Source organism: Chinchilla lanigera, unplaced genomic scaffold, assembly GCF_000276665.1.
Source record: "Chinchilla lanigera isolate Chin_1 unplaced genomic scaffold, ChiLan1.0 scaffold00008, whole genome shotgun sequence".
Lineage (NCBI taxonomy): Eukaryota > Metazoa > Chordata > Mammalia > Rodentia > Chinchillidae > Chinchilla > Chinchilla lanigera.
In genome coordinates this window covers 9000691-9015796 of record NW_004955409.1, presented here as the reverse complement: position 1 = coordinate 9015796, position 15106 = coordinate 9000691, and the positions used below count along the sequence as shown (strand labels likewise).

At 42.1% G+C, this 15106-nt stretch overlaps 2 protein-coding genes across 2 annotated transcripts in view; one reads left to right on the top strand and one right to left on the bottom strand.

Moving 5' to 3' along the window:
- Cdkn3 (cyclin-dependent kinase inhibitor 3) overlaps nt 1-577 on the top strand; it is a 15764-nt gene extending 15187 nt beyond the window's left edge. Inside the window, exon 8 of the mRNA XM_005376768.2 lies at nt 358-577. Within this exon, the coding sequence (XP_005376825.1) occupies nt 358-444 (87 nt within the window). The 3' untranslated portion in view covers nt 445-577. The remainder of the gene's footprint in view (nt 1-357) is intronic.
- A 1761-nt stretch (nt 578-2338) lies between these two features.
- Nucleotides 2339-14049, bottom strand: Cnih1 (cornichon family AMPA receptor auxiliary protein 1; the record flags this gene model as incomplete). Its single annotated transcript, XM_013510320.1, is given in 4 exon segments — nt 2339-6577; nt 8696-8839; nt 10012-10124; nt 13981-14049. Coding segments are annotated over 4 exon segments (354 nt in total), but the record flags the coding sequence as incomplete, so codon positions are not given.
- Nucleotides 14050-15106: the final 1057 nt, after the last annotated feature.

The following is a 15106-nucleotide window of genomic DNA, read 5'->3' as shown; positions in this document are numbered from 1 at the left end:
TTTTAGGAACAACGGAGGTTAAGAGCAGAATATATTTATTGAGGGAAAGAAAGCTTCTGTCCAAGAGATGGACAGAAGGGGGCCTGAGTGGGTTGCCCCTGTCTGGGTTTATGAAACTTTCACCTGTATCTCGAATTACTTTCTGATTTTTAGCTGTTTTTTTAAGCCAACGGCTTTTTGTACTGTACACAGCTGTATTGCCAGGTAAATCTTCCCCAGGTTGCGGAGATGTAGTTCTCCCAAGATTTAGAACTGTTCTTAGCAAATACGTTTTTGATTCCTGATTCCTGCTAGTGTTGTGTCTGCTTAGAGACTAGTTTTATACAATGTATTTCAATGTATCTTTACTTTTTCCAGCAATATAATTATCTTCATGAGTTCCGGGACAAACTAGATGCTTACCTGTCATCCAGAGATTCACTATCAAGATCCGTGTCAAGATGAATTTCCAGTCACATATATATGACCATGTCTGAAATTTAGGAGTCCTCTGGCATAACTTGTACTGAAACAAAGCTACTAGTGTTGTCAACTTGAATGTATACGTGCAGATATTTTAAAGCTTTTATTGACAAAACTCTCTGTCTTTTATTTCACGGCAGAGGGTCAGAAAAATTAGCAGAGTTCTCCTTTTAAAAATGCACTATTCTGTTGCACGTAACCTAGACTTAATGCTAGGGGAAAAAAGAGAAAAGCACTTGCATGTCTTAAGTTTGTTCCCCTTTTGCTTCAAGTTATCACTGGAAACTGCTAGCTGGCACATGAGCAGTAATGCGAACAAAGTCTGCAGGGTACCCACACTTACTTGGAAATAACGTTCCCCCTCTGTTCCTCCTGAAATTCTCCCATCGTTTTTCAGTTTCCTAGACTTACAGAATCATAAAGGACCCTCAATCTTTTTGTCTTCTCCTGCCCAGTGGGCTCCAGTAGGTGTTGCCCCAGCACCTGCCGGGACTTCTTCAGAAATAAGGAACTCACTGGTTCAGACAGGTACTCCGGTTTTAAGCCATTGAACTTTCTTACCCTAGAAAACACACAGAATGAACTGAATCCTTCTTTCACATTGATTTTGTGACGTACTTAGCTGCAGGTTAACTTCCAGTTCCCCTATTCCTTCACCTCACCCTGTGTTACTGAAACTGTCTTTAAATTCAACTTTGTGAGCTACCCAGAGCAGTCCTTGTATACGTTTGGGCGGTAAACAAGAATCGTATGCATCAAAGCCACCTTTTTCAAAGACTGCAGTGGCTTCAGTACCACACACAAGTCATCTCACGGCTCTCTTGGCTACTGGTGACCAACGGTGACCACTGGTCATCTGGCTCCTACCACCAGCCTGCAGGTCGCAGGCACTTGCACAAAAGATTAAGAGGCACCACATCAAAATTGAGTTTTTAAAAACTCCTATGATGACTACCACTCTTCTGGCTGCTGCTGAACGACTTGATTTCATGAGAGAATGTTCCAGAACAGTCACTAGTGCTGTCTGCAAACTTCAGACCAGATCCCCAGTATGTTCTGCAATATAAAATCAGTATCTTAACACTTTTGTGTACATTCTGCCTCTACAACATAAGATTTTATCAAAACACTAAAGATGGGGGTATCACGTGTGCTAGCAGAATTTATTTATTTTTTTAATTTTTTGGTACCAGAAATTGAACTCAGGACCTCAGGCTTGCCAGGCAAGCACTTATGCCACTGAGCTACATCGCCAGTCCTGCGAGAAGAATTTAATGTTTAAGCTAGGGATTTTTTAATCTCAGATAATAAATGCCAAAAATGATAGCTAGAGTTTTGGTTTTTAGAAGTATAGCCTACAATGATGGATTGGCCTTCATGATTTTGGTACTATAACCAAAGACAACTGAAAGTCACAACATCTGTAAAACTCTGGATGGTCACTGAAACTGACACTAGCAAATCTTACATCAGCTTGTTCCCAATATAAATACAGAGCATGTCACAAATACTTTGGAAGGAAAATACTGATATGAATTAATCAATCCTTTACTAATTGAATTTTCAAAATGATGCATCTCTTGATTTCCACTGCAAACGCTAAGCTTTCTGTACTGAAAATGCTTAGCTATTTTAATACCAAGTATACCAAAAAACATCAATTATTCCACACCAGATAAACATGGGTGTCACTACTGAAATATAATTGCCCAATTAAGTTTAATTACCATGTAATCCCAACTTTCTAGGTGAAATCTTTTCTCTGCCTGAAGTGTGTGATAGCCCCCAAATCAGTAGGGTTAAGGAAGTCAAACAATGTGGGATTCTGCTCATTAACACACACATTCAGTCAATACTCATAAACTACACAAGGAAATAGTTGAGACTGTTTTTATTAAATATACAAAAGCAAAATAAGCAAGCTCTAAGGAGTAAGGTAGGCTACTTAAAGGTATTTTCTTTGGACCGTGGTACAGCACCATCAAGCTTAGATTTTAACAAACCAAGAGCACAGGTACTAACTACATTTTATGTTTCTCTTAGGAGCTGTAGGGTTTAGCTAGTCATCAACCCACTTAAGTCTGTCTGCTCCGGAATACATAAACGTGACAACCAAAGAAATGCATATATTTAGAGAAAGCACTGTACAATAAAACTAACATATATGGGAAGCGATTCATTCTTTTGCATGTCAAGATGGTTGCTACATCTTCTACCACATGCATTAAATTAATGCAGAACAAAACCCTCACTCCAATCCTACCAGTCGTCTTAAAATGGTAAAACTATTTTCTACAATAAGCAAAACAAATAGCAGTTATTTACTTCTTTTAGAGCTCTGAATTTTAGTCAAAGGAAAACTGTTATAAGACAGCTAGTCAACGTATTCAGAAATAGAACCACTCTGGAATATTAGCAGAGAGCCACCTCCTAAACTCTATTGCTAGTACCAGAGCTGTCTAACTGCAGATCAATGACTGGATTGAGCAAAGAGCTTGAAATTGCTTGAGACTAACAATAGTTTCCAAAAAGTGTGAACGTGAGTGCTTTCATAACAATACTAGATAGGATCATCAATTTTGAGGGAGGGGGCGGTGAGGTAGGGTCTCACTATGTAGTTCAGGCTGGCCTTGAACTTGCTTATGTAGCCCAGGCTGGCCTTGAACTCATAGAGATCCTCCTGCCTCAGCCTCCAGAGTTACCAATATTTTTCTTCCCCTTCTAAAATGAGCATTGCTTGAGAATATTTTTGTCATCAAAGTTTTTGATTTCCAATTATACAATGGATTAGATGCACTTTTGTGGATGTTCACCTTTTAGTACAGATCATGATGTGGGCCTGATACAGCACAGGGCTACGATACATCCACACCTAAAATGCAAGCTCACCCAAGAGGGTAGAAAGATACTTAAAGTCATCAATTGCTCTGTGACAATAATATTCTCTGAACCCTATGGAGGCAAAATGTTAGATAAAGGAAACTTTTGCCAGTTTCAAAGCACACACAGCTATACTTCCTTTCTACGCAATATCAGACTTTCAAAATATTTGCTGCTTAGGGAGCGAAGAGCCCCATGTCAGCTCTCAGCATGCATGGCGCTCAAGCTGAGAAACACTGCACAGGCTTTCAGCAAGTCACAGGCCACCAGCCACCATGTACTGTGCTGCCTGAGCAACCACGATCCGGGTGTCTGACCCTGACTGACTTAGTACGTCTCCAAGTTCATGGTTTAATAGGCAAAGCTTCACAAATGCTTTACTGATACACAAACATGTCCAAAGTGGATTATCTGGGTACCTCCTACACTTCCCTTTATGTTAAAACCAGATTCTAAACAACCATCAAATGTCATCCATTAACATTAACATACGGGTATTCAATAGCTTCTATGCCTACATCTATCTCCTCAGAACTAACAGGACTTCTTACTCCAGAGTAACTGCTAGACAGACTACAGTTATTATACAATGATCAAAATTCAGGGGAATCTAGGATCCACAGCAACAAAGAGTTGTTGCTACAGATACAACTAGCGTGTGACACTAGGTGCAGGAAGACAGGCACCAGTGAGGGAAACTGCTCCTGGGAGCTGGAGGGCTCAGCTGGAGTGCTGACATTGCCGTAACAAGGACGAGGCGCTTACATACAGCGGTCGCTGCACTGTGAGCGCCTACATAAGCTGGGAAAGACTAGAAACCCAGGTAACTGCACCTCGACCAAACCTGCAGGGCTAACAAAAGGCAGGCCAGCGCCATCCCAGACAGATTCACGTGAGGAACAAATTAAATTCAGGGCGAAGAAAAGAGCCAGTGAGACAGGGTCTGATGCGAGTGTTCTGTTTCTGCTTTCTTCCAGTAAGCGGTCTAATTTCACAGAACACTGAAAAGCAAGAGTGGGCAGACCCAGTATGAGAGCATCCGGGTTCTCCAATCTTCTGACCCTGTCACAGCCAGGAGCTGACAGCCAAGCAGTGAGATGGTGAACCCATCAGGATCACTGAGGCACTGAGCAATCAGCTAGGGATTAACTGCAGAAGCATGAGAATGTGGCTCCAAACCGTTAAACTTTGAATTAACCCTGGAGAAGATTCTAGAACAGATGAAAAGGACGTGTGCTGACTTAAGACAGCACACTACCACTTGCTAATAAAGCAGGTATGCATGATAATGCTCTGACAGGATTATTAAAACAGCAGGCCCAGGAAACCAACGTGGGCTGCAGGTAAGGTCAGGTCTCTCAGGACCAAAATTACCTGTGAATGAGAACAGAAATGGGAGCAGCTGCAATTACAACGGGACGCATTAGAGCTGAGTGAACCCAAAGCATGACGTGCACGCCTCGCAAGTGCTCAGGAAATAATTTACTGCACAAGCTGCGGGACAATCAGGTCCCTCACCGTTCTCCACTCCAAAGGACAAGGTCTTTCGAGCCCCTTGTAATGAAATGGTTCGACTCTCCTCCCTCTCCTGGCTCAACACCCTCTTCTTCAAAGCACTCACCCCAGGCTCCCGATCCCACAGCAGGAATAGCTCCTCTCCCGAAGGTGCGGGAGTCTCATTTCAAAGCATTTTCCACTTGTAAAGAATAAAATAACAACTATTACTCCTAAATAAGACTTCCACAGCACATCCACAAATTCCCTTGGTCATTATGGGAACGTGCATACATTGTCCTTCTTTGATCCTCTGCTTAAGAAACTTCTGAACCACTCACGCTACTGTCAGTGACCTTGACTCCCTCACTCCTAAGAAAGCACAGCATGCCTAGCAAACATGCACGCCCTAATGCGCCCACCTCACTAGCACGAGTGAAAACTTAAATTTACTTGTCACTTTACCTTAAAACCAGCTGTCAAAGAGGAAAACAAAATATAAAACATTGTACGTGCCACCATGTTTTTTAACTGGTAAGAGAAATAATGGCGCTGTGCCATCGACAGTTACCAGTCTTCTCCAGTGACAGAGGGTAAGGTGCTTGGCATTTAAAATTCCTGTTTTCATCTAGGCACGATAAGACCACAACGTAATAATTCTCTTAAAAAAAAACACGCAGTACCATGTCTTTATTGGGGATTAGACCAGTGTGAGATACAGCTACATGTAATCTTTCAGCCAATGCAAAATGAGTCTTAATCTCAGAGTTTTATTGTATTGCACTAAAGGAACAGCAATTTTCTCTCATTCAGTGCTGAAATCTAAGGTACTTGCAAAGTCTTAGGAATACCTTTCCCACCAGATTCGAACAGTATGCATAATATAACCAGATTCTTAATAAGTAATGTCTTACAAATAAAAACACATTTAAAATAGCTTTAAATGCATTCTTCACAAGTCAGCTTATATTTTTATATCATGTTCACTTATGCTTAAGAATTAAAGCAAGTATATTACTCTGATGGAAACAAGGGAAATCTCATTCATGCACTACACAGGAATAATATTCAAGTTAAAAGGGGGAAGATCCCACTCTTATTTTTGTAAATATATCCAGATATAATCATCTACATGATAAGTGAGGAAACATATCAAGTTTCCTATGAGTCAGATATACATTTTCACTTCATCAGAAGCACCTGATTATCTACAGCTAATTTATACTAAGATGGTATCTCCATAAACCAGAATGGGGCCGGGGATGTAGTTCAGTGGTGCAGCGCCTGCTTGGCAAGCATGAGGTCCTCAATTCAATTCCAGGTACCCCCCAAAAATAAACCAAAATGAGCCCTACAGGTGCCCATAAACCAAAGCTTCCCATGGACTAAGGACGGTCAAGAATTAATGCGCTCGTTCAAAGGATTATGGCTGTTCCTTAAGGAGTGCAAGTTCCACCGGTTAACACCAGAGGTAATCATTTTATATTAATTTATACGTAATTCCACTTAAATTCTTTATCCAAGTATAACATATGAAAACAGTCTTTCCACAAGCAAAAAATGTGGAAACATTTAAAAAATAAGGAGTCATTTTTGAAAGTAACTGATCAGATTCCATAGGCTACTCTTGGACACAGGGTCTTGCTGGACAGAATCCCTTTGTGTGGTGGCTTCTGCATGCACTTGACCAGACCAACTCTTCCGTGTGTTGTTCTACGAGCTCACCAGAACATAGATCATGCTGCAAAGAACAGAGAAGCTGTTAGCTTAAACGTTCCTCACCAGAGAAACTCCAGAGCCCCAGCAGTCGAGGCTGCTTAACACAGCCCAGGAGACTAAGTCCAGCGACAAGGTCCCGCGGTGATTTTAATTTGCACTTATGGACCTGTGCCGAACGCAGAGCTTGGCTCAGTGCACATGCTGTCATTGTCCCCTATTCCCTTCCAATTTTAGCAAGCAGAACAGCACAGCTGAGGCTTAATGGGGACCAGAGCTTGGCGAGCAACCCAAGACACCACACTCCGGAGCTGCATCTAATAATAGGCAGGAGCATCTCTGGCGCCAGGCCCCGTGACACAAATTACCTCACCAAATCCTCGAGCGGCCTGAGGAGGCCAGTACTGAACCATTCCCATTTTACAGAAGACACCGGGCACTGGTCATCAGTGATGGAGAACCTCCTAGAGCTTTCAGTGATACAAACTACCTGCTGCAGCATGCGCACCACAGGCTTACAGCCTTTCGCTTTAGGGAAAGTGCAGGAACGGCTAGGAACGCAAAGGGTGCAAGGGCATAGGCACTGACTGAGCTCCTGAAGCTCCGTCGCAATTCCGCATCAAGAGTGACGTGGGAAAGGCAGGGGGCATGGTGCAGAAAGCGCGTCTGCGTGAGCAAACCTAACAGCTTAAAAGAGAATCGGTGTCCTAACCCTACAACATCCTGGTGATTAGCTTCCCCAAGTACATCTCCAGCTTTCATTGTTTACTCCATCATTTCTCCTTTCTTTCAATAAATACATTTTGAGTACCTGCTAACGCGAGCAGTGTTCCAGGCGTTTCTTACAGACACTTACAGTAAACATTAACAGGAAATTAAAATGGCACTGTGGAACTGCACTGTTCACAACCTATTCACCATCTTCGTTTCATACATGAGTAACATCTAGAGATACAGCAGCTATAACCTCTAACACCCCGAAACACATTTTTGCTAAATTTCGGTCTACTGTTCCTTTACAATGGAAATGTAGGTGATATACAGAGATGTATCAATATAAGCCTACCATTTAATACTTAGCAATTTTTCAAGAAACAAGAGAGGGAATGGAAATGATTCCAACAATTTCCTCCTCTGTGTCTTTTTCCCTTTATTTTTGATACTGAGGCCTGAACCCTTTGCACTGATCTATACCCCCAACACTGCCCTCCTTTTAAGACAATGTCTCCCTAAGACATTCAGTTGCTTAAGCTGGGCTCGAACTCGCAATCCTCCTGCCTCAGTCTCCCAGAATCCTGGTTTTACAGTTATGTACCACCACACCCAGCTCTTATACAGTGATATTTTTAAAAATTTTGAAAAATCAGCAGGAAAGATCTCCAGTATACGTACACAGCTTAGACAAGAACTCTTAATTCCACACCTAACAGTGTCCTTTGCCAGTTTTAATAAGCAATCACTTGACTGTACTTACAGTACACCTAGAACACTGGTTCTCATTAAGGCAATTCTGCCCCAGAGGTGGCTGGGAAGAGACACTTTTGGTTGCCACGACTGGGGGACAAGGGTCCCACTTGCCGCTCGTGGGAAAGGTTGGGGGCTGCTAAACCTACAACCCCCACAGCAGCCCCTACAATAAAGAACTATGCAGCCCGACATCCCCAGCGTGAAGCTGAGAAGCCCCGACCCAGAGGGACGATGACATGAGTGTGCCGTACCAGGCCAGCAGAAAAGGCCGCCAATCACTGCACTGCCACACTCGAGGGTCTCCTTCATTCACCCCACTCAGCCCAAGCAAAGCAGGAGACAAAGGGCAGCACGCTTACGAAGCAAAGATACACAGGGAAAAGTCAGACGCCGTCTCTGGAGAGACACTGAAGCCAAGCAGAAAACACTTCTGCTACATGAAGACTTCGGAGCAGCGTCCCTGGCTGTACTTCCTAGCCAACTCCGTGCCAGGCTGCTACCCTGACAGGTGCCAGGTCTCCTAGGAAGTATGGGCACCATCCGTGTGCCCGGTGCCGGCCCCAGCAAAACACCAAGTGGGTCTTCGGATGCATGTGAAGGTATGAAGACCACGATGTGTGAAAACTTCTTAGGCAGCCAAGTGAAATCATGTTCCCATTTTACTCTTTACACTTACCCATATAGGTAGTAAAAAAACGCTAGGAGGTAAAAAGCCAGTTTGCACCACCCTTCCTTCTGACAGTAGGCGAGGATGTCTGCGTTCATGATGGTGGTGGGGTCGTAGAGCCCGGGGCCGCTCATCACAGGCCTGCTCATGTACCTGGAACAGACGAGAGCATTAGCCCCAGGGGTGGGGCAGGGCAGCGAAGCTCCAGACCTCAGGGCGGGAAGGCTCTCCCAGATCGAAGGGCGACACCAGCCGGCAGGGCCATCCTCCCTGACAGGCAGGGTGCTCTCCTTCCATCATCTTTTACAACTAACGCTCCTTGGGGGCAGAACGGGACAGCTAGCCAACCACATCTGCTCCCTTGTCGGAAACCTCCCCAAAATAAGGGTAACTGTAAAAAGGTGGTCAGGGTTTTCTTTTAACTTTTTAATCTCGGCAACACTTTGGCCTTGGAGTAAAGGCACCAGACACCCCATCACAGGGTGCAAGTGGCCCATTTAGGGCCCTTGCTTTCTTTCTCTTACTTGTTTTACTTCTCACCATGACTATGTATGTTTTCTGTACCATTTCAGGGTCAGACACATCAGTTTATTCCTAAATAATTTTTTAGTCTAGATTTCCTAAAGTAGAGAACTATGTGGTTTTGATAGGCCTTTTTTTTTTTGAGACAGGGTCTCACTATGTAGCCCAGGCTGGCCTCAAACTCACAGCAATCCTCCTGCCTCAGCCTCCCAAGTGCTGGAATTACAGGCATGTGCCACCACACACAGCAGATAGGCCTTTTTAAAAAAAACAAAAAACTTACTACAGGGCAGACAGAACTATGCGAAGTTATGAAACACCTTATCCTCTATGAATAACCAAATGTTTTCAAAGTCACAAAGTAATACATTTTGACTTAGGTGAAATGCAAAGACAGCAAAGCTAATCTAAGCTACTAGAGGTGAGAGTGTTGGGGAGTCTGGGAGAAACCCCCAGGGAAAGGCCCCAGGTGGCCTTGGAGCTGGGCCAGGGGGGCGGGGGGGGGGGGGGGGGAGTGCCTGATCTGTGTGCATTCACTGGTGAACCCGTGTGTGCAAACGCACTCAGCTGCTCGCTCGGGGCTTGTGCCTGCTATTGTAAATCATGGCTCCTTGTTTGAAAAATCGCTTTAAAAAGAAATGAAGAAAACTCTGTAAGAGATACTGAAATGATTTAATTAACCACTTGTTTTTCAAAAATCCTAACGCATTCTCAATCTTCCTGTAGGTGAGCAGCACATAAGATAACCATGCTGACCACAGTGTAATGAAAACTGAACTGGAAAAGGGCGTCTCAAGTATTACCTCCAAATATGGTAGGCCAGGAGGGGCATGTTGAGACCCAGCGTGAGCCACTCTGCCGCACAGAGGAACATGACACAGAAGAAGGCGTGGATGAGGTACTCAGGGAGGACCAGCTGGAAAGGAAAACAAGGCCGTTAGGGACGCCACGGCAGGGGCAGCCACCTTCCCACAATTCAAAACTTTTTTTTTTTTTGAAAATCACTCTTCTCTTAGAATCATAAGCAAAAGGTGCTACTGAGTTTTACTTCCATGTTTAGGGGTTTTTCCCCACAAGCAAGATGAAAAGCACGCTGATCAGAGCTTACACTAAAAGGGTAACAAGATATAACTTAAAATATAAAGCTCAAATTGTTAGAGCAACGGGTAAATTATACAAGTTATCACCCAGACTTTTCAGTTGTTTGCTAATCAACTGGAATACGTTTTATTTCCATCATTCAATAATAATAAAAATACAAAAATGAGGTATCTGATCACATGCAACATGATAAAAAAATCCACAAAAACAAAACTCCCCCTTAGGAGTTTATACATTAGTTTTAAGCCTTTAGCAAATACCAGGAATGTTACATATACGATACTTAGCAAATCACATCACATTACCACAAAAGTAATTTCTCAATGGAAAGCCAACCAGTCATACTCTCAGCACATTGGGAGGGGTGGGGAGACACTAATCGCACAAATGCAAACAGTATGCTTTCTGCAATGTAGGAGGGAAAAAACTGAGTTCATCACCATGCAATCAGAATTTTCCAGGTTTCTGAGTTCACAATCTTACATGGCTTTTTGGTTCCTTTATGCCTGCTTGCCAATGAAATACTACATGGCAGCCGGCCAGGAGAAGCTCGGAGCTCAGAAAGAAAATAAACCATCTGACAGTAGACAGTTAAGGAAAATTAATCCAGGCAAAATGCTATTTATAAAATGACCAAGATTGAATGCTTTCACTTTAAATCTTCACACTGAAGATTCGGCCCAATGCCTTTGTTAAATAAAAATACCACAACTTTTCAATGCACGTTTCAGCCAAAAAAATTATCCACAAGTCACAGCTGCAAGGCCAGTTTTTCAAATGTTTCCTTCATATCAAGGTAAAAAATCAAATGAATCCTCAGTATCATCAGATCTCTCCTGAGGGGAAACTACGGCTGCAGAAATAATTTAATTATGCTACATATTCAAGCCCATGTTCTAACACTCCACCAAACTACTTTTTTCCAGTTGAACGCTACAGACTAAACTTTTGAATACTATTTTAAATAAACTCCTACTTTCCTAGATTACTAACTGATCTGATCTATGCCACTAACCATACTTCCTGCAAACTTGGGCAATATTATTAAATAGCAAAGATAAACTGCACATTTATATATCTGAGTGTATGTGTGTATGTAAAATTCGTAAAGAATCATATAAGCCAGCTTAAAATCTAAGTTTTCTAAACAACAAAATATAAACAGAACTTTTCTGAAACTCAATGACTACAACCAAAATAAAACAGAAAACATACATTAAGAACTCCATTAGAATTTGTAATACTAGTTTAAGCTAAGGTTCTTTCCTTAAGATGTAATAAGCTCATTTCAGCCCTGTAAATTCAACTGATAGCTAACAAGACAAATTACCTGACAGCGTTACGCCCTACACTTATACACGGAGGCATGGAGAATTATCGTGAAATCAGCATGACCCCCACTGCCCTTAAACAATCAGAAACCTTAATAACAGTTTTAATAAAAATAGTCTGCACCTCTACCAGTTCTAATAAAATCTCATACTCCAACATTCTCAAGAAAATCTCATAAAAACCAATCTTCACCATTCTTCAGTGAGGACATTTTGCCATAAGCACCACAAGTATTCTATTTAGGTCACACAAAAACTAGTATCCAGAAAAAACTAACCTTAGGTAAAGACGGCTGAAATGATAGTACTTTCACATGTAAGACATAATGGTCTCTTGTTAAGGTTCATATTTTAAAATTAGTATCTGTCTTCCCCCGTACTTTGGCAGAACCATCAAAACAAACTGAAATAGGGAAAACTGTCAGATGCCCTGCTGTTTAGCCAACGATCGGCACCCTACCCCACCCTGTCCAGGATGCAGCTCCGCGGCTATAAACGCACCCTACAGCTGCCCTAGCAGCACACATCCCTAACACGGCCTGTTCTTAGTGACCCTCTCCGTGGAAAATGCCAGAAGTCACACTTTGGATGCTATAAAACGAAAATGTCCCTCTTAAAGTTACAGTACCTTAGGAAAACACAAGAGCATGAGTTTCAGAAAATCAAGCTGCCTGTCTCCCAATTCTAGTCTCTACCTTAGCTGTGGAACTTTGGACCACATGCTTCCACCTCAAAAGCAACCTGGCTCACTGTCCCCTTCATGACAGTGACAGTCACCTACCTCTGAGGACTGTCATGAGGACCAAATGAAAAAACACCCTGGGAAAGTGCTGATGGATCGGAGCCTAGAACTCAGGAAAGTGCTCACTTATTTCAGCTGTTATTATCCTCGTTACCCTGAGCACTATTCAAAGCAAAAGGCGCCATTGCAGTTTCTTCATTATCCTAGTAACAGTACTTTCAACTGCTAACACAAAGATGTTTCAGGAAGCACACCTGTTTCTTTCTAACCAGAAGGCAGATTCATCTTTTCAAATTTTGTTTTCTAAGAACAAAGAAACAGCTAGTAAGTTACAATTTTTCCTTGTACCTATACTAAGAGTCCCTAACAGTTCTCTAAGGACAGACTGGAAATTTATTCTCTTTCACATTAAGCTGCAAAAGAATACAGCAGCAAACTGACTTTGAAAGTGCTTTTCCAAATCAGATCCTCTAGCACACTAGTGCATTAGTTTTACCCAGCTAAAGTGTATACAAATTCTCACTTTCATGAGGTAATTTTTTTAAGACGAATTAATATTTTCTCTTGCAGACAGAGTCACTGCTTTCTTACAAAGAGCTTTTCAGTTTCTGATCAATCAGGCAAAATTAAACCTACAGACTCAAGGAGAATCTTCCCAGACAAAAAAGAAGAAAATAAAGCTAGATTATCACCAAATCCATCACATCTCAGAACTTAGAGTAATGTATCAGTCTACCTTAGAAAATTAGAGTAGATAGAATGCACCAGAAATAATTATGTAGAGATTTATATACAAATTGTTATCTGTAAAATTCTGCCATCTTAAATCCAAAGGACAGCATTGCAAGACTCCATCCCCCAAGAAAATAGCTATCGAAAAAGCTCTGAATAAACATCACTGATTTATTCTAGAACACACATAGCTGAAGATAAAACGAGGCATGGCAGGTGAGTCTAATCGGCAGCTCCATCTGCATACTGCCTCCCAAGCTGAGAACAACCTCACCACCTATTAGTCCTTTTACGTTAGCCAACTTTCAAATACAGAACCGAGTAATTTAATATAGACGTGCCTTGGGCTATGACATAAAAAATGCATAAGCATTTAACAGCTTTCCCTACTTGTCTGAGCCAGCAAGCAAACATTTGCATAAAATATGAAGTTTCATGAAATCATAACCCTCAACAGGCATATGAACAAGCACACTGAACAGAGCAGTATGAACACAAGAGCCCTGGCCCTCCCCATGAAATGAGCGTAGCATTAAAACATTAAACTAAAAAGCAGTACACACCTTTAGTGCAATTTTGACTCTTTTAATCTTTTTGACCTTTTCAACTGTCTTTGGCCGACAATGTAAAAAGCAGATTGGAAGAATGTTAGTATTGACAGCTGACAAGATCACCAGTAGATTAATAAGTCAGAATAGTCAAGCATGACAGAAAAAAAAAAAAAAGAATATTATTTTTTAATTCTGCCTACTTCAAAACATACAAATATATCATGCCACTGAGAATTCTGGCCATTTTCAAATTATATCAAGTTAAAAACAAATACATTTTTAAACTCTAAACATAAATCCTATATTGTAACTTACAGGATTCAGGGTATTACACTGGTCTATAGGATTCTTGTAATCAGTCTTCAGCTCATCAAATGCTATAATCTAAAATAAAATTAGAACAGTTAGGACCACTCGCTAAAGTAAAAAGCAGAAACAAACCTGTCCCGTCATCAAATAAAGCAAATGTGTGCCAATATTACAGGTACCAATTTACAGTAAACTCACATGTGTTGAAAATAGTAAGAGGGCCAGGGATATAGCTCAGTCGCACAGCGCCTGCCTGTGGCAAGCACAAGGTCCTGAGTTTGAGTCTCGGTACCCTCCCGCCCCCACCCAAAAAAATAGTAAGAACCAGAAAAGAACTGAAGACACATTTATGTCATTATTACCAAAATGATCTGATTCCACTGTGAGGTCTTCACTTTTCAGTTTCCTCAGTGTTTGTTTAAGATATTGTCTCTCCTTGAAATGAGCTCTCCCTCATCTGTTCCACTATTTATTCAAACTCCTCCTCATCCTAAAGCCCCTCCTCCTGTACGGCCTCCTCTCCGGGTTTTCCTGACTCCATTGGACAGAAATGACCACGTGCCTGCTGCATCCCCACGCTTACCACGCTGCCAACTTGGCATTTCCCACGCTGAGTCTGTTATTGGAGCCCAGGTTTGTATCCCCTGGGCCATGTGCTCCTTGGGGAGAAGGGCCATTTTTAACGATCTGTGTGCCCCTCCCTCGGCACACTGTCCAAGGAACACCAGAGACGGAATCAAATGCTTTGATTTATTCCCCTTTGTGCCTAAACACAGGCATTTCTAGGAACGTTTCTATTACACACACTGCAGAAGAATATGGCTTTACTTCACCTTAAGGGTCACTAAAACACAGAACTTCAAAGTCAGAATGTACTAAAAGTCAAAACAGGCTGCACTCCACACTGTGTGGCATTAACTCAGGTGTCAAAGCAACAGATTTACAGGACAGATACTCTAGTAGCTGACAGTGATCACCCAGGGAACTCTGAATCTATCCTAAGTTTCCCCAGGGAGCTGGGAACAGTATCCTCAGATGTCTGACAGTGTTACCCCTTATTCTCAGCGATCAGCAGAATCACACACTGCTAGCTGTTAATATGGTTACCTGCCTGTTAAGGTTCTTTAGTTTT